Here is a 25689-nt window from a genome sequence, read left to right as displayed (position 1 = left end):
CCTGGAAACCTATAAACTACCAAGACTGAAACAGGAAGGAATGGATTTTTTAAACAGGCCAATTAATTATGAAGAGATTGAGTCAGGGATAAACAACCTTCCAAATAACAAAACTCCACGCCCGGACAGTTTTCCTGGGGATTTCTACTAAACATTCAAAGAAGAAATAATACCTATTCTCCTAAAGCTATTTCAAAAAATAGAAACAGAAGGAAAGCTACCAAACTCATTCTATGAGGCCAATATTACCTTGATCCCCAAACCAGGCAAAGACCCCATCAAAAAGGAGAATTACAGACCGATTTCCCTAATGAACACGGACGCCAAAATCCTCAACAAGATCCTGGCTAATAGAATCTAACAGTACATTAAAAGGATTATCCATCATGACCAAGTGGGATTCATCCCTGGGATGCAAGCGTGGTTCAACATTCGCAAATCGATCAGTGTGATACATCATATCAACAAGAAAAGACTCAGGAACCATATGATCCTCTCAATTGATGCAGAAAAAGCATTTGACAAAATACAGCATCCTTTCCTGATTAAAACCCTTCAGAGTGTAGGGATAGGGGGTACATTTCTCAATCTCATAAAAACCATCTATGAGAAGCCTACAGCAAATATCATTCTCAATGGGGAAAAGCTGGAAGCCTTTCCCTTAAGATCAGGAACAGGACAAGGATGCCCACTCTCGCCACTATTATTCAACACAGTACTAGAAGTCCTTGCAACAGTAATCAGACAACAAAAAGGGATAAAAGGTATCCAAATCGGCAAAGAAGAAGTCAAATGTCTCTCTTCCCAGATGACATGATACTCTATATGGAAAACCCAAAAGAATCCACGCTCAAACTATTAGAAGTTATAGAGCAATTCAGTAATGTGGCGGGACACAAAATCAATGCTCAGAAATCAGTTGCATTTCTATACACAAATAATGAGACTGAAGAAAGAGAAATTAGGGAATCCATTCCATTTACAATAGCACCAAAAATCATATGTTACCTTGGAATTAACTTAACCAGAGATGTAAAGGATCTATATTCTAGAAATTATAAATCACTCTTGAAAGACATTGAAGAAGACACAAAAAGATGGGAAAATATTCCATGCTCATGGATCAGAAGAATTAACATAGTTAAAATGTCCATGCTACCCAGAGCAATCTACACTTTCAATGCTATCCCAATCAAAATACCGATGACATTTTTCAAAGAACTGGAACAAATAGTCCTTAAATTTGTATGGAACCAGAAAAGGCCCCGAATCTCCAAGGAACTGTTGAAAAGGAAAAACAAAGCTGGGGACATCACAATGTCAGATTTCGAGCTGTACCACAAAGCTGTGATCACAAAGACAGCATGGTACTGGCACAAAAACAGACACATAGACCAATGGAACAGAATAGAGAACCCAGAAATGGACCCTCGGCTCTTTGGGCAACTAATCTTTGATAAAGCAGGAAAAAACATCCGGTGGGAAAAAGACAGTCTCTTCAATAAATGGTGCTGGGAAAATTGGACAGCTACATGCAAAAGGATGAAACTTGACCACTCTCTCACACCATGCACAAAGATAAACTCCAAATGGACGAAAGACCTTGACGTGAGACAGGAATCCATCAAAATCCTAGAGGAGAACATAGGCAGCACCCTCTACGACATCGGCCAAAGCAACCTTTTTCATGACACATCTCCAAAGGCAAGAGAAACAAAAGATAAAATGAACTTGTGGGATTTCATCAAGATAAAAAGCTTCTGCACAGCCAAGGAAACAGTCAAAAAAACTAAGAGGCAGCCCACGGGATGGGAGAATATATTTGCAAATGATGCTACAGATAAAAGACTGGTATCCAAGATCAATTATTTAAAAGGCTGCTTTAAAGTGCTGTGGCACTTTTGTCCCTATTTGAAGTTTTCTCTTCATCTGTGTATTAATATGGATCTCAAAATCTGTTTTCTGATTTTTCTAAGACAATTCAATAGAAGGTATATTCCATTTACTTAATGACCATTCTCGTTGTTTGCGTCTCTTCATTTGATCATCCTTTAAATATTCAGGTTTCCTAGGGCTCGTGTTCTCCATCCTTTCTGCTCTTTCCTCAATCAAACTAATCAGCAACCAACATTTCAACTATAAACTGTAAATATTTCTCCCGAAACTGTGTTTTCTTTCTCTTAAGCACCAAACTCACTTACCTATCTGCCTACTATCTCCAGCCAGAGGCCCTGCAGGTATTTCAAGTTCAACATATCAACAACAATGCACTGTATTCCTTCCAAAATCTGCTTTCTTTCTTCTTTTTCTTTTCTTATTTTTAATCTTGGGGAACACTGGCCCAGTCTCCCAAGTAATAAACCTCAGCCTTCATACACAACACCAAAGCTTGTAAATCTAACTTTCACACTTCAATAAAAATTATCTGTTCTAAAGCCTAAATTGGACTGTGCCATTCCTTTGCTTTAACAAATACACAAACAAAAAACAGACGATGAAGTCACCTTCTTATTGTGGTATACAAGATCAGTTTACCTTTCCATCTCTAGATACTTCTCTCCTGCCTCACTCTCCAAAGACAGACCTGCGCTGTACAGTATGCATTACGTGCACTTGCCAAGTTTACCATTCACTCATTCAACAAATATGTGTCAGGCACTGTTCTAAGCACTGAGGAGATCACAGTGAACATAAGAGACAAAGTTTCTGCTCTAGTGGGCTTACATCCCGGTGGAAGAAAACAGACAACAAACATATAATAGACGCAAGGGCAGTAAGTACTACGGAGGAAAAGATCTAGCTAGAAAAGCAACTCAGAGCAACAGAGCAAACAGCATGTTCTATACTCTACAAAAACATAGGGTGTCTTAAAAGTGCAATCATACATCCCTTAATTTATTTAGGTTTCAATTTTAATTATAATTTAAAGCCATAACACCATGAGTAATACTGAAATGTATAGTCATTGAGAGGCATAACAGAACACAGCTTACTTCTGGAAGAACCAATTATAATAATTTTATTTTTTGAGATTAAAGTTGATAGAGTCAAGAATGTTTTTCTTTGATTCTAGTGTTTTGGTTGGCTCTTGGATGTACCCAAAAAAATTATTATTAGTGCTGGCACATTTCAAATTATGTCATGAGATTAGAATCTATAAAACTTAAGTACTCACCTAGAATTAGTCTCATTGTTATTTCATTGTCTTTAACTATACCATGGTTTCAAATTCAGGGCCTACAAATTAAGACTCCACAGTAATGCTACAACATTAGAGACAGGAGCTTTTGACTAGTGATTTAAAAACAGTTGTTCAATTGTCTGAAACATTTAAGTACATAATATGTCCCAACTGTTTACAAAGAGCTAAAACAACTGGAGAAGTCTACAGAAGGGCGCTGTTTAAGACATAGGATATTACTAAAGGCTTTGACCGTGAGCCAAAGAAAATTTACACAGACATTAATCAGTCTGTTTCATACTCAGAAAATAACCATGATTTACCTTACCGTCTAAATACTAATACATACTTTAAAAGACTATAAAGGAATTCAGCTTTTCCTCTGGGAAACTTCACTATTACTGTATTACATACGGCTCCAGTCTCAGGACAGGAACGAAGGAGTCAGTGAATCAGTGCATGCATACTGGTGTTTCAGTGCTTCTATAAATATGTAAAGAAAACTAATGGGTTTTTTTAGATGCAGAAATTAACTGTGAAATGTTTTAAACTTCCAAATAACTAAATAGAAATTAAGCTCAGTGGAAGCTGAGTCTTACTTCAATGACCACGCTGGCAAGCAGAATTCGGACAAAGTTGGTTTAGGAAACAGTGATACAATTCATCACTTTCTGAGGGCCTAACTCTCACTTCTGTCCACAATCCTGAACCCTCACAAACCTGCGCCCTGCGGGACACTCCTTTCTGCATCCCACATGATGATCAGCGTCTGCTCGCCTCAGACTGGTTGGCAGAGGGGCAAATGTCCCTGGCCCAGGTAAATTCTGATTGAAGCACAGGCCCATGGGAAATACAGGGTCAGAGGAAGGAAAGTGTAGATCAGCCAGTCTGCAACATACTAATAATTCCTGTGTTGGTGAAAAAAGCAGCTACCATTGCACCGTAAGGGCCAGAACTTATGTTCTATTTAAAAACTAAAACCAAAACAAAAGATGACTAAGAGGCAAACTTCACTTCATTCTCAAGGCTGAGGAAAGAGGAATTTACATACCGCATCCGTGATGTCTATTTCATACACCCTTTGGAAAGTCCTGCGCTCAAAGAAAACAAGTTTGCCGCTGCCACATCCCCTTTGAACAGATGTCCCAGTGACTATGAGTTTATCATCTGGACTGAAACAGCAGTCAGTCCTACAGACAAAAACAGCGTGTAAGCATACGCTTATGACCGTACAGCAATGAGTTAAATAAAATATAAACAACACCATTGTAACAAGAGGTAACTCTTATAGAGGGCTCACAGTAAGTCAAGCACTTATATTAGTTTGCTTAATCTTCACAACAATCCTATGAGGTAGATATCATTATCCCCATTTTACTGATGAAGAAATTGAGGCAGAGAGAGATCAAAAAAACCTTGCCCAAGATCACAAAAGTAAGTGGCGCAGCTGGGATTTGAACTCAGGCAGTCTGATTCCAGAATCTGTGCTTTTAACTTCTACAACACCATATTTTTTAATGTAAAGGAAGTGTGGGAAAAACTCAAGATAGACCTTGACGGTGCTACAGACAAACAGACATTGTATGACTAATGTCTAAATAGTGATAATTTTGTCCAGTTTTGGAATTATTTTTTACCACCACTAGCCACCATCCCCAAATAATTTGAGTTTTGTCAAGTCAAGGGCCATGAAATGAGGAGCAGGTTGAACTGCTGGAACCTAACTGATGGCTATGATTCAAGAGCCCTTGTTATGAGAGATCTGACCACCTGATTGTGAGTAATCTAAGACATGATCCAAAGAAGTTATGTAGTTAGCATAGTTTGCAGCAGGCATAAGAGCTCAAAAAATTCTCATCAGCTATAAATTCATGTTTGTTTGTCCATCTGTTTGTTTTAACAGATAAATGCCACGGGCAATGGACCACGCTAGAGTTAGCACTCTGCTATTACAGTTTCCTCCAGTTGACGCTTCCATCACCTTCACGCTCTCCCTATTGGTCATTATTTAACACAGATGTGAAATTTTATTTCTACAAAAACAGGAAGTTTTATTTAGGCACCAACTGTAGGACTTAAAAGTTCAAATCCCACCTCAGTTGCCTTAGAAAATCTTTAAATGCTTCAGTTGTCAACTTAATAGAATGAAGATAACAGTGTTTGGCTACCTAGAGCAAGACACTCTGAACAACTGAAGTATACTGAATTACTGACTGGAATGATGACAAGAAAAATAATAATGTTCAGTAACTATGAAATATTGCTCTGCTGGAATGGGGTTCAAATTTTAAAAGACAACAAATATGTAGGCCTACCCTGTCATTTACACATATTAAAAGAACAATTCAATCCCTTAAAATATTTTTACTATCCCAAGACCTATGTGTGTATACACACAGAGAAACACATGAACATGTTTCAACTTCAAAAAAATTTTATGGTCTGAAGAATGTGCAAATGAAAGGGAAAAATAAAATGCATCTTTTGAAAGACAGATTTCAAATATTCTTCGTGTCCCTTTTTAAAAGACATATGACATAAATTAAAGTGAAGAAATTTCTTTTCCATTCTCTTATGTTTATCAATTATTTAAAATATGCTACTTACATTGGGAACATGGTAGGAAGACCCAAGGCTGAAAAAAGTGGCTTATTAAACTGTCGGATGTCCCATAATTTCAATGTATCATCACCTGATATAGGAATGTAAAAGAAAAAAAAAGAAAGTGAATTGTGCAAAAAACTGTTTTAAGTTTAGAGTTTGCTAAACTTAGTATATAAGTATAGGAAGGAAAGAAGGAAGGAAGGAAGGAAGGAAGGAAGGAAGGAAGGAAGGAAGGAAGAAGAAAGATGCACATAAGTGTATTTTACTGTTTTAACTGGGGAGTTTGAAAGTAGTGGATGTGAGAACAGTAGAAAGATTTAGGATAATGAACTGGCCTTCTAGAAATAAATTTTCAAACTGAGGGAGCATCTGTAGGCTAGAGGGAACCCTGGAGAATCTACTCTAAGGAGTGATTTTACAGCAGCTGGCAGTTCCCCTACGGTATAGTTGAGCATAACCTGACTTCTTAAGAAGAAATTAATTTAACAACCATCAGGACTGAAAATAGTTCAGTTCACAACAGATCCTTTCTCCCACTGGTGTGTAGATGAAGCTATCCATTAACATTAATGAGAGTGAGCCATGTGATTCTCTTCCCTCCAGTGTAACTCTACCTGCGGCTATCATTCTTCACTTTGCTGGGGAGTACAGCTCTTCCAAAAGCTCTTTAAAGTATAATGAATATCCTTCTAAGAATCCCTTTTTTTTATATTTCTATAGGGCTACTAACTAATATTCCTGACCAGAATGAAAGCCAAAACTCATATAAGTAATGTCTTTGCTGTTCTTTCTGTCCAGTGTCCACAGCTGAGATCTGCTTCAACCCCTTGGGTCCAATAAAGAATCAGTATCAGGTGCAAGTGAGGTGAGTGGAGATTTCAATAAAAATCTCCATTCTCTCCCAAGTGACCGTTCCTCTGAAACTCAACTTTTGGCAGGTGCACTAATCCACAACTGGCTGACTGGGGACCTGCTTAAAATGGAAGAACTTTGTAAGACTCACCTTTTTTTGCTTTTAGTCTTTAAAAAAAGATTACATATCCTCATAATTCTCAAACAATAAGAAGACATTAATCTGCATTACACAGTTCCGCTAACCTGACAGGTTCTGGAGCTAGCAGGAGTACCTTACAATGCCCGGGGGCTCTGCTGAACAGACTTCCATCTGCCATATTCTATACATCCAGGAAGAAAAGTGATGGAATACGGTATGCATGCTGTGTTGGTGACATGTAACCTAACAGTTATTATAGGATGGAAGGGGAAGGTAAGAATTATCACCGAAATGGCTTTGACTAAAATGAGGTTATTAGTCCTATACTTCTAGTAATTATCAACTGGTTTGGGGCTGGTCTGTTTTAGAATCCTCTGAGAGGAATTTTCAAACCATGCTTCCCTCTTATTCTCTTGTCTCCCCCCTCCATGTTGGAGATTTGGGTATATCATTCTAAAGCTGCAAGAGTAAATGTGAGAATTTCCAAGTGAAACATTTATCATTTGAAAAACTTTCTCAGAAGATTCAGATACACACTCTTGGAGTAAGAACCACTATTTTTAAGTAAGGAGTATATATAGTCTTAATTAAGAGTCATCTCAGGACTCAAATAGGTTAGAACTGATGGACCAAAATACATATTTTATACAGACCCCCCTTTTCCATATATACCACAAATAGAAAATACATGTGCTTTGATGATTTACAATTATGTAAGTGAGGGTAGTTTGGATATAATAGACAAGACTTCCTCAGAGGAAAGAGAATCTGATGCAGTTCCCAAGGTACACAGACATGGAATAGCTGAACCGAGCGAGAGCTGGGCCAAGTCTATCTCCTCCTCACTCCCACTACTTCCTACATCAGAGAAGGAACTCTGTTTATGATGTTCACAGTTTAGACCCAGCACCTAGCACAATGCTTGCTCAGAGTAGTTGCTCAACACAGAGCAGTTGACTGAATGACTGAATGTAGTGTTACTAGATTAACATGGCCTACAGAATAAAGACTAAATCCTTTATGTGACATTTAAAGCCATCTGTAATGGCTCTAATCTACTTACTCTACTGATTCTTTTCCCTCCCCACAATTGGGCCTACAGGAAGATCCTCAGTCATGTCCCATACTTCCCAGAATGCTCTGCTCATAAGCTGCCCTTACTATTCCCTTGTCTCCTGTCAACACTTAGCTCATCCATGTGAGAAAGATTCAGCAAGAAGAAACCCATATTCAACCATATGAATGTGAATAAATAAACTTATAATATGGCCATATAGAACTATGTAGCCATTTAAAAACTAACATCCAGGTACACAACTTTTTTTTTTTTTCTAAACTAAATTGAGGTACAGTGTTCAAACTTAAAAAAAAAAATCAATGGTGAGCCAACAGAAGACTCTAAATTATAAAATGATACAGGAAGAATGTAGAACATCATCTATAAAATTCCATAAGTTAGATGCAAAGGTCATCCTTTGAGGCTTCAAAATCTGATGGAATTTGAAGCTAAATTAAAAACTTAGGCAAAAAAAGTACATATTTTCTAAATTTTACTTGATACCTTTTAAGAAAACAATATTGCCAAGTTAGAAATGCATTTTAATGAAAAAAAAAAAAAAAGTCAGACCGGCAAAGGCACATTAACAAAAGCACAGCAAGCTTTACTGTTAGGATATCAGTGTAACATTTGTTCGAGTTAATTATGATCATTTTTAAATACAGAAACGCATCCAAAAGAAAGTTTTTAACCTACCTCCACGAGAGGCAAGGACATTACCATCATAGGAAAAAGCCACGCAAGAAGTGTCCGTGCCTGGGTCATGAGCCTGTTTATAGTGGAATTTAGGATGAACCTGTTTGCAAAGACAAGCAAAGTGTTAACATCTCATCTAAATTCAAATAAGAACATTTTTGTGGCAAGAGTATTTTACTTTATCATCCAGAAAATGATATATGTAAAATATGAATTTTACTTGACTACAGTTTTCTTTATTCTGGAAAATAATTCAAAAGGTTTCTAAAAACATCCATTTACTTTAAGAATAAAAAAGAGCTTAAGTCCCATTTTTCAGATTGCCTTAGCAAGCTCTGAGCAACACAAGATTAACACAGTATTTAGTTCTTACAGCATAAAGTTATTGGGACCATTTCCTACAGTTATCTGAAAGAGTAAGTATGAATAAAAATTACAAATGAACATATTATTTATTAAATTAAAAATATAATTGTAGGGATGCCTGGCTGGCTCAGTCAGTAAAGTGTGTGACTCTTGATCTCAGCATTGTGAGTTCAAGCCTCCACTGGGCACGGTGCATATTTTAAAACATATATATATCATTGTATTCCTAGTATAAGCCAGACACTGTGCATGTGGTTGTAGGTCTTGAACTCTCTTTAATGTGCCTGTAGGATAATGTTGTTGTGGAGAAGGAAGAGGGGAAGGGCTAACCCTGATACAATGCTAATCATACCCTATGCATTCTACCCTTTACTGTCTTGTCTACTTAATTCAATCACTCTACAAGTTAGGTTCTACTATTCTCATCTGCATTTTACAGATTAGGAAACTAAACCACAAAGACTTAAGTACCTGGGTTAAGGTCACACAGCTAGTAAGTGGTACAGCTGGGTGTTTGAACCAAAAGGCCCACTCCTAAACACTACGTGATACTCCTTTCTCTAGTGATGTATGTTAATAGTCTTTTTACTTCTCATGTTGCTTCTTCACAGTTGATGACTTATAAAAGTAACTCTACTATACTAATCTTGTCACTCACTGATGAATCAGAAACCAGCACAGGCAAAATACTAGGGAGTCAATTTTCCCAGCTCCACCAGGCTGGATAATTCCCGTGAATGGACCAGGGACACTGCTAGTGATAACAGCATGTAGGTCTCTCCTGGGAGCCACAGGAATAGGAATACAAATGAATCCATCTCCTTTGGTCTTATGTCAACCCTAACAAAAATGAGTAACAACACAGAGTTCATGTCCGTTAGCCTCCCACCAATATCCCTGACACCCTGTCAGTGAGCTTCTACTTCAAAGCTTCCAGTAATGAGGAGCACCTCATTACCTCACAAAAGCAGGCTGGGTTTTTGTTTGTTTGTTTGTTTTAATAATTTGTATATCTTGAAATAAATTTGTCCTTTCTCTTCCTCTGATAGTCTTAGAAATTTGTATTAAACATGGTGCTCATGCTTCCACCTTTCATGGGTACAAATAATTTACTGACCCAACTTTTCTTTTAATTGGGCATCAACTATATGACAGACACAAAGTTAAACAGGGAAACACAAATGTGACAAGATAAACATGGCTTTTCTCCTTAGACAGTTGACAGTCCCCTGAAAAAATATGGGTAAGCATAAGAAGTGACAAGTGATACAATGGGGATGTGAAGAATAATAAGTGAGCATTGAGGAGAGGTGGGGGGGGGGAAGGAGTGGGGCAAAAAGAAATCCTGAGACCCAGTGGACGAAAGTATGAGTTAGCAGATGAAGGAGTAGGATGCAGAGATAGGAATGAGTATTCCAGTCACAGGGTACTGTGTTGTAGTAGGCAGAATTTTGACCCCCATGACCTCCATCCCCTGGTGTCATGCCCATAAACATGTCACTCTACATGGCAAAAGGGACTCTGCAAGTATAACTAAGGTTACTAACTAGTTAACCTTAAAAGAGATTATCCTGGATTATCCAGGTGGGGCTGAAGTAGTGACCCTGAAAGCAGAACTTTCTCCTGGCTGAGGACAGAAGAGGAAGCCACAGAGACATGACAGAGAATAAGTGAGAGAGACTGGAAGAATCAAAAGTGTTTGACATGCCACTGCTGACTCAAGGAAATGGGGATCTGAATGCTGCCAATAACCAGTGAGTTTGAAAGAGGACCCTGAGCCCCCGATGAGAGCCACAGCCTTGGCCAACAGTTTGATTTTAGCTTGATGAGACCCTAAGAAGAGAATCCCACCACACCATGCCAGACATCTTACCTACAGAAATTGTGAAATAATAAATTGGGTGTTTTTTTTAAGGCACTAAATTAGTGGTAATTTATTATGAAGCAACAGAAAGCTAACATGTGCATAAAGGTAAAAGAGCTAGTTGTAGTCCGAGAACTAAAAGCAGCTAATATCAGCTGGAGGGAAAGGAGAAGTGGGGGGATGGTGTGAGCAGGGCCTCGATCACCAGGAGCCTTGTAGACCATGTTAAGGGCTTAGATTTTATCCTGAAGGCAAAAGGGAACTACTTAATGGAGATTACTCAGAGGAGAATGTGACTAGGTTTGCTTATTTTAAAAAGATCATTCTGGACACATGTGGAGAATAGATTGGGAGTATTTTGCTCCTCAGAAAAACAAAACTCTGCTACCAAACTCAATTAGGAAAATTTGCCACTTAGTCATATTTCATCAAGTCATCAACTACTAAACTCTAAATAAAACTTCTGAAAGATATGGTAGTGAGAGCAGCTTACCAAAATGTCTGTACTTACATTTGGCCTCTCAGTAAAATTAACTCAGTTTTGTGTTTATTTGTTTTAAATGTTTTGTTTCTTTTTAATGCTCATAAATACATATACACATCTAAACAGAAGGAAGACCCATCATTTCAGGAGCAGTAGGGCAGAGCAGTATAGTAAAACTGGGCCAGGACCAGGAGATAGGAAATCCAGACTTCATTCAGTAAAACCTAGCAGTGCGATTGGGGACAAATTTGACTCTCCAGATCACAAGTCTATCTGCTGTAAAATAAATGGATTGCACCAGATGATTTCTAGGGTCACTGAGAGCTCTGTGATTCTTTAGGAAAAGACAAAAACTGGTATATATAATATTTTATAATTCAACAAACTGATCAATATGTACTTTTTATTATTACTAGGACAAAATGGATTTTGAATGCCAACATTTGAACACATAAATACACACATACACATAGATGTGTGTATATATATATACATACATATACCAGGAAAGTGGGACAAAGAACCCTAAAAGGTACAGATTCCAAAGGAATCTAAGCTTCCACATGAGCCCCGTGGCAAGCAGGTTGTTCCCTGTGATAGTCTAATTCTCATCCTTGTAGCTCAGAGAGCGGGGTGAGATGAGGCTGCGAATCTGTTGTTCCCTAAATTGGTCTTGCTTCCTCCTTTTACTGCCCTGAGTGGGATTCTAGGTTTTAAAGGCATATAGCCATCTGGTATTCAAGCAAAGAAAAAGTACTGTTTCAAAACTTAAGATTCTACTGGATCTAACAGGTGATAGTATAACTAACTATAATACAAGGAACTGAACAGGAATAAGGAATTATGACTACAGGTGATTTTGACTTAATCTAGTAAGAAAGCACTTTACCAAATATTCATGTGCCACACTTTTATGACTCCTCATTTAAGTACTACTTTAAAGAGCCACTATAGTAGAGGCTGGTGTTTTGAAATTTTTACAATTCATCATTTATAATGCCAAATGTCTGAATATATGCCACAAAACAAACCCCACCTTGTCTTTCTGACTTCCCAGAGTTCCTATTGCTACAATTTACATCTCAGTGCAACACTCTTTTAGAGTAACAAATGGCTGCATAGTTAATAATTAAGATTTCAAGGGAGAAAATGCACTCAAAATAATCTAAATCATTTCCTCTTTTAAAAGGAACTAATAAAATAAAAAGGCAAAATGTCCTCACTTCAGATGAACAGCTCACAGATTTTATGTCAAAAGTACTCTTCAATTATTAACTTCACTTTACCCAATAACAAAAATTTATTCTAATGAAATAAAATGATAGCCAGAGGTGATCTTAAAGTTGCATAAAATATCACCACTTGGACAGTCATGATGACAAACACCCTTACACTTCAGAAACAGAACCGACCTGACTAAAAACACTTCTGGCATAACTTGGGAAATCTAAAACTGCGACTTCTTTAACTGATTTTATGATCATCCCAAGCAAAGAACATCGTTCTTCAGGGAAGCTGAGATTATTAACTCCTTTATATAGGTTTCCTATTCTTAGGAGGGCCTTATGTTATGATTTGAAGAGTATCAATTCTCACAGATTCATAGTGATGGAAAATGCAAGCACAAATGCTAGAGTTTTAAAGGCCCTCTCCTGAGATCATACCATACAAACTCCAACTGGTAAAACTGTTCCTATACTCTTTCTTAGCAGATGGTCAAGAGCCTCTGGCAGTACAGAACTCATTACCTTAAAAGCAACATCAGTCCATTTCTGGGTGGCTCTAACTGGGAACACTTTTCTTAAACTAGGTCCAAGGCTCCTTCCTAGAAGTCCAGTATCCACTTATGACTCCTGCTCCTGTCTTCTGTGGCTATGCTAATTCTAGTTTTTCTTCTCTAATGCAGTCTGCCAAATTCTCAAAGAAAAATATGACGTCTTCTACAGAGTCTTAAATACACCATTCCCAGAATCCTAAACATAATGCAAACATTCTGTCGTGCTACTGATGGTGCGTTTACATCCAGGGGCTGCCTAGACCCCGATATCTTCATTGTTCTAGTGTGTGTCGATCAATACAAGAGGAATGACTGCCCTCAGAATGATCAAAACATGTTTTGTAATTAATAGAGACAGTGGAATAAATTATTTTAAATGAGGGAATTTAAATGAATTGCTGGGCTGAAAACAGAGAACATTTTAACGGAAAGAATATTGGTACTACAACCAAGCTGACTTTACCTAAATTTTCAATCTGATACATTTAGTTTGACCCTGGCCAAACTGCTTAATCTTTCTGTGTCTCAGTTTGGTAATTTTTGGTAATAACACACCCTACACATCTTCCCACCCCTCCCCTTCTCCTCAACTACCAAAGACACTGAGTTACGTCTGACCTACTAATCCCTGCCTTATGTCAAGACCACACGCACTTATTAACTCTGTAGTAGGTACCTCTTTTCAGAAAGTTGCTGGCATGCAACTATGCTACCAAAACACAAACTCCAAGAGCAAGATGAAGCAAATGCAGGGATCCCTAAAAGACGAGGGGTACTAATGTTTGACTGTTCTCTCAAATCTGTTCCTAGGACCCCCCTCAATAGACATAAAATTTCTTTCTCACTGGGAATCTATTTTCAAAAACCAAGCAATTCCATAATTTCAATCACATGTTAGAGTTGCTTACTATACCAGGGTTAAAATATACCAGGATTTTTTTAAATGGCAAGATTAAGAATAGAATAAATATTAGTCTAGACTGACATAATTTGCTCCTGTTTCTCTGATTTTGGAGACTTTTAGTAAGGAGAATGAGGAGAATGTATACAAAAGAATAGAAACTGTCATATGAACATGCTTTGCCATTCCCTACTCCCATGAAGCCTTCATTTTAGTGTGGAGAAATGGATAATAACACTTCAACTAATTCTGTGATATTCAGATTAATATATTGTACGAAAATATGGCATCACGATAAAAAGCACAGGCGATGCAGCCAGAGTGACAAGTTCAAATCCAGGCTTCACCACCACTTACTGTCTGTATGATCTTGGGCGAACTAATCTCCCTCTGCCTCCCTTTGCCTCCCTCTGCCATCTATTAAATGAGAATAATAATAGCATCCACATCAGCTGTTGGGAGAATTTAATGAGTTGATGCAAGCATGGCACACTCCTTTGCTATATAACTTTGCTGTTCTTTTCATCAAGATGTGCCGTTTACTTCTCAAAACCTGGGTTTTGGGTATGGACATGTGACTTGTTTGGGCATACAGGACATGCAGCCATGAAAATGTGCCTCTCACATCTCCCACGGTAAAAAGCGTAACTACCATTCCCCGTGCCCGTGACTCGGCTGGGCTTTCCAAGGGCTGCTCCCAGCCAATGAGTGAGCACATGGGGATAAAGGACTCCTGTCATCTGAATGAAACTTTCTTGACATTGTGCTACAGTCTAAGAATCTTTCTGCACAGCCTTCTTTTTTCTTTTATTTTACTCTAACGGTTTTATTGAGATGTAATTCACATGCCATGGAATTTGCCTACTTAAAGTACACAGTTCACCGATTTTAGTATTTCCACAGAGTTGGGCAATCATCACTACAATCAATTTTAGTACATTTCCATCACCCCCAAGAAGAAATCCTATACACAATAACAATCACTCCCCCATTTCCCCCAACCCCTCAGCCCCAAGCAGCTGCTACTCTAGTTTGTCTCTGTACATTTGTCTACCTGAACATTTCATATAAATGAAATTACACAATATGCTATCTTTTGTGACTAGCTTCTTTCACTAGCATAATGTTTCTGAGGTTCATCCACAGTGTAGATAGATGTCAGTACTTTATTTCTTTTTATTGCCAAATAATATTCCATTGTATAAATGTGTCACATTCTATTTATCCATTCATCAGATGAACATTTAATATTTCTTTCTTTCCTTTCACAGAGCTATGATACGCATCATGCTCTGTTTTCCAGATTTCTCAGGCTCTCTCCCCGTTTCCCCCTACAAGCTTTTCCCCAGTAAATCTCACATGTTTAATCCTGCTCTTGCTGTTTGTTTTCAGAGGACCCAGACTAACACAAGTGGTGCCCTGAGAGATCCACAACATCAGGGTAAGATTAAGAATGTGCGACTGGCTCATTCACTGCCTGGTAGGTAGAGAGGGCATTGTTCTGAGTGGACTATGAGGTGCAGATACGCTCTAGCGCTTGGTATTGGTTCAACTGTTACAGATTTCACTGGAGGTGACCTGGGAAAACTTCCTGGTATAGGGGAATGTCCTGGTGGGTACAATGTTTCAGGCATTTAAAAGATATGAGAGGAGCAATGTCTACAAAGATAATAGTGTTAGCTGGCTACTGCTAAGTCGTACTGATACCCTACAGAGGGATAATGAGAAACCGAGGGCCATTAACAGTTAAAGACTACGTGGGAGAGCCAGGGGGCCAACTTGAGTACTTTTTGAAGAGGCCCTCATCTCCTACAATGGAACAACAGACATAGCTGAGCAACGAACAAAAGTGATCTGGTAGTTAGATTTGTAGAGCTCCAGAGACGTTTAAGTGCTCAACCAAGGCAGGTCTGTTATTCTAAGATCAGGGCTCCAGTTGGGAAAACCTGAGACCCTGAAACGTAAGGACAGGATATCTGGATGGATGTCCATAGGATGCTGGATCTGCAGATGCCCCTGGAACTCTCACAGCTTACAGAGGTGGCCAACTCTTGCCCTATGAAGAGCTAGAACTTCCTTTGTGTTGGAAGATGCTACAACTGCCCCTCCCCCATGAGGACCTTCCCCTACCTCCTCCTCTCCTGGCTGCTAGGCTAATAACTTGGGTTGAATCTAGGATTACTCAGCGCGGGGGGGTGGGGGGGGATAGCTCAAAGGAGGAAAGAAATTATACACCAAAAGAACACAAGAATTAGCTAGCAGCTACTGGGAGGAGCCATGACGTGCCTTGAGTTTAAAGTGTGAGGGTGCTTAATCAAGGGGGCTTTGATGTAAGACTAGATAAGCAGGATTCCTTGATTTGGAGGGGGGGGAGATTTTTGGAAAAGGAACCCAGGAGATGGGGAAAACAAGCTGCTAGGATGCTACTAGAGGCCTGGAAAAATGATAGCCAATGCTGAGTAAAATAAAAACACCCTGATCGCTCTAGCAGAGGACAGAGAAAAGAATAAGAAGGCTTGGGGAAGTGGACATACTGGAAAGGATATATTGTGTCAGACCAGAAAACACAGATTATTATTTTTTCATGGGAGAGCCCAGAAGAACCACCATTTACAGGGAACATCAGCAAGCACAGGGGAGAGAGCCAGTATCACTGAGAAGTTCAATGGCAGCTCTCCACTGCAGCCCAGGGCTAATGTCACGGAGCCAGACCATTAAAATTAACATCCACAGGGATGATGAGGCCCAAAGTAATAATAGCCAGGTTGCAGTGCTTAATTACTAGAAGCCAAAAGGCTGCAATTACTATAATATAAAGTATAATGACTGGCAAAGTCAGAGAGGCAGGAAAGGGGGCTTAATGTGCAGGGAGTTGTGGAGAATATTGATAGCATACAGCATTCCTAGAGGGAGAAGAGATGGGCAGACAACAAAGGTAATGCTTAATCTCTATGATCAAAAAGAGAGATGAACAGAGGAGGAGGAGGCTGAAGGTGGTCACCCCGATAAAAAGTTATGATCCCTTGTTCTATTCCCATATCTAAGCCTATTTTCAGATCAGGAGCCTACTGACTACAGAGGTAGCCAGATTCCTAACAAAAAGGACAGTGCTTCTCAGTGGAGCAATAATTCTAGTCCTTCCACAAAGGGATAGCTGACTACAGAATTAATCAAGTAGTAGTCCCAATTGTAGCTGCTGTGATGAATGACAGATCATAGCTAGAGCATATTAATAAAGCCTTAAGGTGATTCTGGCAAAAGGACTTCCCACTGGCCTGGCCAGAACTGTGTTGCTGTCTGAGATTCTTCCTAGCCAACCCTAATTCTCCCTTCCTTCCCTCTTTCTTCCATAGGAGTTGGACCTGTATCACCATCTGGTACTCTCTAGCCTCCTCCTCTGGCTCCCCACTCACTTTTTCTCTTCCAGGAGTTTTGGCAATAGATCGCTTACATAGCTAATGCTGCCTTAGCCATCTGCTTCTTGGAGAAGTCGAACAGAGGACACTAGCAAACAAGACACAAGCAGAGAACAGCAAAGGCATATACATTGAGACTTGCTCTTTTGCTGTTTTAGGAATCCAGCCATCTTGTGAAAAATCACGGGCTAGCTTCCTGGATGATCAGAGACATGCCCAATCATCCCCATAGCACCAGCTGACATCCAGCCAACAGCCAGACATGTGGGTGAGGACATCCTAGACCATCCAGCTGTTAGTTAACTGTAGATCCAATAGAGAACACAGGAGAAATCAGCCTAGCCATTTCAGACCAGAAGTATCGCCCAACTGACCCAAAGGATAGTAAGAAACAAGAAAGGTTTAAATTACTAAGTTTCAAGTAGTTTGTCAGGCTAACAATAGGTAACTAATACAACATGTAAAGGATGTGAACAGTGCCTGACAGTAAACATTATATGTGTTTGGCATTATTATAAGTCAGATGATACTACAGGAGCATAACTTTTTAAAGAAGGTTGATTCCCTCTCCCCTACCTCAGCATGCTACCAAATAATATCCATCATAAACTAGTCCTGGAATCCAATAATTAAAATTTATTCAACTTCATCATGTGTTATACTTTACATGATCACTGCGCTCCTCTCTTGCCTTTCTGCATCTGCCTGTGAGAGCAAGAATTCTCTCTAGCAATGTTTCTCAATCCTTGCTGTGGTCACTTGGAAACACCACTGTCTCTAGGTAGTTGTAGTCTGGTTCCAACCAGTTGCAGCCATTCTTGTATATATTCTTGGACACCAAATAAGATGATTCCAGCAGATGACATTGCAGTGAGAGAAGAGAATGCTTAGAAATAGCTCATTCTTGGAGGATGGGGAAGGGAAGACTGTGTTTAAGTTGCTTTTCTTTATTGTACTAGATAAAAGCTCTTTCCCCACATTTCTGATCCTTTCTTTCAAGTAGGTCAGCCTCAGATTCTTTCTTTCCCAGGCACATCTGAACTTCAAGAACGCCAATGAGTCTTAGAACAGTATAATATGTTATACATCACATATCATGGTGCTTATAAGAGGAACAGACTTAATAAATACAGCAAATGAAACTGGGAACTTTTGAGTATGTTTCAAGGAAATAATATATTTCATACTAAGTTGACAGTTTTCCAAGTTTCTAACGTTTTTTTAAAAAGATAATTATGCTCTAGCCAAGATGTTTTTCCCTTCCCTCATTCCTTCCTTCTGTCTTTCCCTCCTTCCCTTCCTTTGTTTAAAAGAAATAATTTAAAGCCAAAAGACAATAATAATCTGACATAGGTTTCTGAAAAGTCTATTCATCATCTCCCATAAAAGTGTGATAATGAAACTTTTAGAATCCACATTTACAGTGTGAACCACATTTACCGAGGACCTATTACACACACACAACAACGAGATACATAAATGAAGAGGCCACATGGAATGTTCCTGAAATGATTTGCAAATTGGAAAAGGGGGAGACACACTTAAGACCTCTTATTCTTTCATAAAACATTTACTGTATCGACTATAAGCCAGGTTTAGAGGGCATCAAAACAACCAGGAACTGGCCTCTGCCTTAATGGGGAAGCTTACAAGTGAGAGACAGGCAGAGACAGAATGATCGGAGCTGAACTCTCCAGCAAGATTCTCCACTCTTAGCCCAGGTTCACTGTTGCAACCACTGTGATTTCAGAAAACAGGTATGACTTAGCATTTATTTTCCAACTGTGTTTGGCAAAGAGATAGCCAGCCTTCATTCATAACTGGACAGTGTTGCAATTACATGCCTGTTGGGTCATCTGAAGCCAGGTGACTGCAGTGTGTGACTACCTAGGGCTCTATCTGATGACCAGCTGGAAGCTGCAGCTGCAGGAGAAAGCTCAGCCACTGAGATGTGTGAGTCACAGGCTGCATATGACGCCACTGCTCTGGAATCTTCTGGCTCCCCATGTGCTTGCAACTTGAAATTCAAGGTGTTTACTTTAGTCTATAAAACAAACCCCTTATGGCTAAGGCACAAGTTACCTTCACATTAATCTCCCTTCTTATAAACCCTAGCTAAGTCAGTTGCTATACCAGTTAGGCACTCTAGATTTATGCTTCAGAAAGCTGAATGCAAAAAGTGTTAAAGCCCTACAGAAAACCCAAGCTTTTAGAATTTGAAGAAGGAATAAAATGAAATGCTGGACTTTGAGATTGCATTTATAATCTTAAGACATCATATGGGATCATTTAAAGATAGGGATATTATCTGATTAGAACATTCAAATACCTGGTATTTTTTTACTGTTCTGATTTTAAGCAAAGTATACTTTTTACTGGGGAAAAAAATGCGGTGATATAGAATTTCATATGATATTCTTAGGTTTCCAAATGAGGACATCACCTAAATCACCAAGAAGAGTGATTTAAGAAAAAAGTCCTTCCAGAAACAGCCTAAAAGTAGGGTTTCCCAGAGGAATGTTTTGTGCAACATCATCCTCTCGAGAGGTGGGTGGGGGTGGGGGTGGGGGCCAAGGAAGCCTGGGAAAATAGAGTTTATTTGCAAACCATGCCCTTGTCTTGAAAATTCACAATGCACATTAGTGTATTAAAAGCCAGAGTCTTTTAAATAGCAGTCCTAGAATAACTCAACCTCTTTAACATTTCTGATGCTTATTTGACCATGGCACTTTTTTTATTCACATAGTACTTACTAACACAGAGAGAACTAACATTCTCTGGACCTTAACTGGGGAAATACAGTATCTAGAGCAAGAGTTGGTAAGCTTTTTCTGGAAAAGACTACACAGTAAATATTTTAGGCTTTGAGGACTACAGTCTCTGTTGTAATTATTGATATCTGCTGTTGTAGCGAGAGAGCAGCCATAGACAACACATAAACAAATGGATGAGGCTGTGTTCCAATAAAACTTTATTTACAAAAAGAGATGGCAGGCTGGATTTGATCCACAGTTTGCTGACCTCTACTTTAGAGAGAACAAAAATTTAAGGAAAAGGCAACGACTGTTCTATAAACTAAAGGCTTCCTTGTGATTCAATAATAATTTAACTTGTAACACTAATGGTGGTGGCAGTAACAACAACGACAGGTACATTTATTGAACATGCTGCTACTTGGTGCAATAAAACATATATTTTCTAATTTCATCCTTAGAACAAGCCTCCTGAGATGTATGTAATCACCTCATTTCACAAACAAGAAAACTGGGGCTAGCAAGGTGACTTACTGAAAGACGTATGACTAGTATACAGTCAGAGCAAAAATTCAAACCATAATTCTAACCCTAGAAATTGTACTCTTCACTAAAACATCTTTTTATTTATATAATCACATATTTTTATATTTATATATTAATGTGTATATACATATATGCATGCTGTCATGTTTTACCAGGCTTCTTTTGGATTTGTATAGATTATTATAGTAATGGTCCTAAATGAATTGCATCTCCTTGCACCCCCAAGAAAGGCAGTGTTGGGGGGGGGTTGGCGGGAAGTAGATAACATGAAATAACTTTTCTCCTTCAAAATACATATTACATTTTTAAAACACTATTAGGGATTTCTGAGGGGAACAAATTGTATTATAAATTCCATCTAAGGCAGAAGCTAGCCATCTTTAATCCGTAAAGGGGGAGTAAAAATTATAAACCAGTTATTTTTCACCCCTACTCTAGTCCCAGTCAATGGGATCTGATACATGATAATAACAGCTAACATTTACTGGGCATTTGCTGTGGGCTAGATACTGTCCTAAATGCATGCTATGTATTAACCCCTTGATTCTTCCAACGGCCTTATGAGATAAATACTATTATTATCCCCACTTTCCAGAAGGACACGGCAGTACAGAAAGGTAAGGTTAGTTGCCCAAGTCATGTGGTCACTAAGTAGGAGGCAAGATTTGAACTCAGGCATCTGGCTTCAGTGCCTGCACTGTTATCCACCACTGGACATGTACATACTCACAACTCTTCTGACTTTAGCAACAATGGCCTGGGCTTTGCGCAGCACCTTTTTTCTTTCTTCAAGAGGCCAGCCCCGCACCGCCCCTTCACCACTACCATGAAAGAAATTTGCAAGTGAAAAGTGGGGAAGTACAGTAAGAGAGTGTAGCATAGTAGGTGAGCGCTAGACCAGTTTCTGGAAACAAATAAAACCACCGTCACAACTAAACCCAATTCCAGGTCACTAGTTAATTCAATCCATAAGCCAAGGTTCCTTCCTTGCAAAGATCACACAAAGAGTCCTTAAAGTAATTTAGAACTTGGTAAATAACAAGTTACAACTGGCAATGAGGAAATCCTGCTAACTGCTGTGGATCTCCTTAGCTGCCCTTTGTATGATGTTACCTTTCCCCTCCATCTTTACACGTAAGTATGGGGTAAGAGGGGTGAGGATCTTAGACCATTTATATCACATAAGAAACACAAATGTGAACACAAGTGCAGCTTTCCATTCAGCTTTTTAAATTGAAGAGGAACTTGAAAGCCACTATGCCAACACCGGAAGCACAGTGCTGTGGAATGACCTGCCTAGACAGGAGGGAAAGCCCAGCGGTCCCCCCTTTGAAGTCCAGCTGCCTGAGATTCACTGGCAGCCAACCTTCAAAGAGAGCCGATGCTTCCTTCCCTCAGCCTGGCCGCCAAGCTTCCCGGGCAGCTGGGCAGATTTAGCCATTCTCTGCCCAGCTGTCTGTGAACTCTGGCAGCCAGTTCAAGTGAGGGATAGAGAGGTGGCAGAGAAGGAAGGGTGAGGAAGAGGGAGTGGCGGGGGGAGGAGGGTGGCGGGGCCCAGTGGCGCCAGGGCAAAGAGGATGCTGGGTTTCTTTGGAACCAACCTTATCAGTGTCAGTCAAAAGACCAAGTTTCCAGGAGAGCACAATCCAACTCTACCACAAAGCAACCAGAGAGATTTCAAATTCCTTCAAAAGCTGAGTGACTCTCAAATGTACTCTTCTAAAAATCTAAAGATGGCCCAGTTGCTGCAGAAAATTGTCCAATCTCTCCATAAGGATGCAGGGGACAAAGCTAAGATCAAGCATCAAAAATGCACAATCCTTTACTAATTTTGATTTTCCAGCAGCAGGAGTTTATGCTTCTTGGGGACTTTGGGGGTTGTTTGCTGAGTTTGTTGTGGCAACCCTTCTGTTCCCCTGGCCGCCAAGAACTAAAACCACTTATCTGTTTCTGCGCCTGTGCAGCAGATGCTTGAAGAAGACTGGCTCATTTAACATAAACATTACCAATGTGTTGTTATATTTGTCCTCTAGAACAATATGCTTGGAAGAGAGAATAATGAGTGTTATCAGCTACAGGTGCAAAAGGGACATAGAACAGTTTTGTTAGTGACAACAAACTTTCAAAAGAAGTCCAACTAAGAACAAGATCTTAAATTTGATAAAGTGGGAGACTGTGGAAATGACAAAGTACAGGAGAATGGAAAGGAAGAACTGAAGAGTCATGAACAGAGGAGTCAACCATCAGATCTGCATTTCAGATGGAGTTCTCTGGCAGTTATGTGGAGATAGTGAGGGAGACAGGAAGCAAAGAGAAAAATGATCATAAAATCATGAAATCTTTTCTCTAGTTTTGTACACTTTGGTCAGGAAAAGAATGAATGGATGAGGTTGTACCATGCACCATGGCAATATCAGGAAGAGACTTCAATATTCAGGTAACTATCATATTAAGTCATTAGCTACAAATGTCTCCTCCTGCTGCTCTTTAGGTCTCTTTAAAATTATATGACACCGTAGCCAGCATCAAGTACAGTGATATCAAAAACATACAACCCAAAACTTATTATCTAACTTTAAAAGTATAACACTGAGCCTATAGAAGAAGCGCTGGTTAATTAATCCAACTGTTTATTCACTCATTCTACACACATCTATGGAGTCCTTGCTGTGTGCAAAGCACTATGCTAGGTATTGCAGACGAGTCACAGGTTGGTAAAATGGTTCTTTACTCTCAAGGAGATCTGTCTAGAAATGGAGGCAAACATAAAACAAATATTTGCAATTCTTTGTGTAATAAATAACGGCAGTATCACAAACTATGTAATAAGCCCACAGAATAATTGTCAACTCTGCTATGGTAGCAAAATGGTGATAGGCTGGGAGTAGTGGAGAGAAATCAGGTAAAACCTGGTGAGGATGCTTGACACCTGTCTTTGAAGGATAAGTAGGAGATCACTAGCAATACAAGAGAAAGTTATTCCACTAGAGGACTCAGAATATAAAAGACTCTGAACTGTAAAATAGCATACTGCTTTTGGAACTACAGGTGGGACTCAAGAACAAACCAATAGCACATAAGACTGGAGAGCCGGAGGTCCAATCATTACTGCCCTCTGGTATCTTCCTATGGAGTTTAAATTTGTACCCAAGGGCAATGCTGAGCCTCTGAGGGTTTTAAGGAGAGAGGGGTAATATGATCATACCTGTATTTTAAAAGATGGCTCTGCAGCAGTGGGAAAGATAAACTAGAAAAGGGAAGACTGGGGGCAGGGAGATGAGTTAGTAAACACCTGTGGTGGTCCAGGTGAGGGGTTGAAGCTGGGGAATGGAGGAGTATGCCTGAGAACAAGTGAAGTTGTAGTCGGTGACTCTGGCATAGTTTCAGTGAATCTGTGACAGAGCGAATATAGTCTATTCTGGGTAGATACCTGATTAAAAAAAAAAAAAGAAGGAAGACTTGGAAAAGCCTTTTGTTAAATCAAGTAAATAAAAAGCAGGAGCTTGAGCATACATTCTAGGAGCCAGTAGGGATGAAAAGGATGAAAATACAGGAAAGGGAGCAACTGATGGAATGAAGTCTCAGAGGAGGCAGGAAGGACCCAAGATCAAGTGCACAGGTGGAAGGATTAGTGAGGAGCTGGGAGACAGACCTCTTCCGTGGAGCTGCAATGAAGAAGGCTGGGAGACAAGCAGGTATCACCCCAGAGACATTACATACATCAGGGGGAAAAGTCTGACAGAGGTCTAGCCCATTGTCCTTATTCTTCCATGTAGAGAAGGAGAGATAACTGAGTAGGGGGTGGGAATTACACGGTAGACCAGAGAAGAGCTGGATGAGTTTGAAAATTCCCACTGAGGTGAAATGACAGAGATAAACGACCAGGAAAAAGGAAGGGATTACCAAAGGCAAGGAGGGCCCAGAAGAAAAGGTGTATCATCAATCTGGAATATACTAATCTGCAAAATTGTGGGTTTTATCACATTGGACTTAGAGCCAGAGCAAAGCAGCAAAGAACCACACTACTGGAGCTGTAGGATAGAAAACAGAAAATAAAGCACAGTGTAAGTCTTGGTAAAACGTATACCGCAGAAGTCAAATGATCTTTTGCCTTTTCTCCAAGGATTACACCCCACAGTTAACTGGCTTAAATGTGCATTTTTGCCCCCCAAGTCAAAGTTGAGGTCCGTATAATGTAACTTTAAACTTAGCTCAATTACAAAAATAGAATGTTTTCTCTTCTTTGAATGTACACTTTGTTAGAGAAAATGTCTTCACTACAACTAAAAATAATAGTACCGATATTTTGTTTATACTGAGCATAGCAGTAACTCATTTCAAAAAAGCAAGAGTTCTAATTTCACTCAGTTAAACCAACCTGAAGCAAATATGTATTGGTTGCTTTCTAGGTCTGTGGCATTATGCCATGCCTGTAGGAACAGATGCAAAACCACAATCCCTACCTTCAAGATTATACTGTAATTCATATTCTAAATGTTTTAATTACTTTTTTCCTTGTTAAATAGTGTCTTACATTTCCTTGTTCATTATATTTGTTAATGATGCTGGTATAATCTTTCAACTAAAACCACAAAAAAGGGAACAGTGACCAAGCAGTTAACTGCCGGAAAAAATTTTTTTAATTACAAGAAGACAGAAGATGGAAGAAACAAATAGGAATTTGTAACAACCTACAGGTATTCGAGAAATTAGGGACTTCCGGCTTCTCTTAATAAACTAAAAAATTCCACACACCTTATTTCCACATTGTAATAATAGGCTGATAGAAGAGAAAGACACTGCCTTCAGGTAACATGACAAAAGCAATTGTTTTAATTTGAAGTAAAAAAAAAAAAAAGTAACTCATTTATTAGTAAGATATCATTAAGTATAAGCACAGGGATGCACTGAAACCATTTTAACCAAGGCAGGTAGATTCCTCCTTTGTGCAGACAAGTACATTTTGGGAATGACTACATATCAATCTTTATTAAGGATACGAAGCTGAGTTTAAAAACAGACAAACAAAAACCTCTCCTAGGTATTTAAC

General features: G+C 39.2%; 1 protein-coding gene across 2 annotated transcripts in view; it reads right to left on the bottom strand.

The window, feature by feature from the left end:
• Nucleotides 1–25689, bottom strand: part of WDR70 (WD repeat domain 70) — a 299029-nt gene that overhangs the window by 46566 nt on the left and 226774 nt on the right. For both annotated transcript variants that reach the window (XM_026506841.4, XM_048224312.2), the window contains 3 exons: nt 8533–8632; nt 5789–5873; nt 4233–4371 (listed from right to left, as the gene is read on the bottom strand). In XM_026506841.4, the coding sequence (XP_026362626.3) occupies nt 4233–4371; nt 5789–5873; nt 8533–8632 (324 nt within the window). The remainder of the gene's footprint in view (nt 1–4232; nt 4372–5788; nt 5874–8532; nt 8633–25689) is intronic.

Source organism: Ursus arctos, unplaced genomic scaffold, assembly GCF_023065955.2.
Source record: "Ursus arctos isolate Adak ecotype North America unplaced genomic scaffold, UrsArc2.0 scaffold_15, whole genome shotgun sequence".
NCBI classification, from domain to species: domain Eukaryota; kingdom Metazoa; phylum Chordata; class Mammalia; order Carnivora; family Ursidae; genus Ursus; species Ursus arctos.
This window is presented reverse-complemented; position numbering and strand designations above follow the sequence as displayed.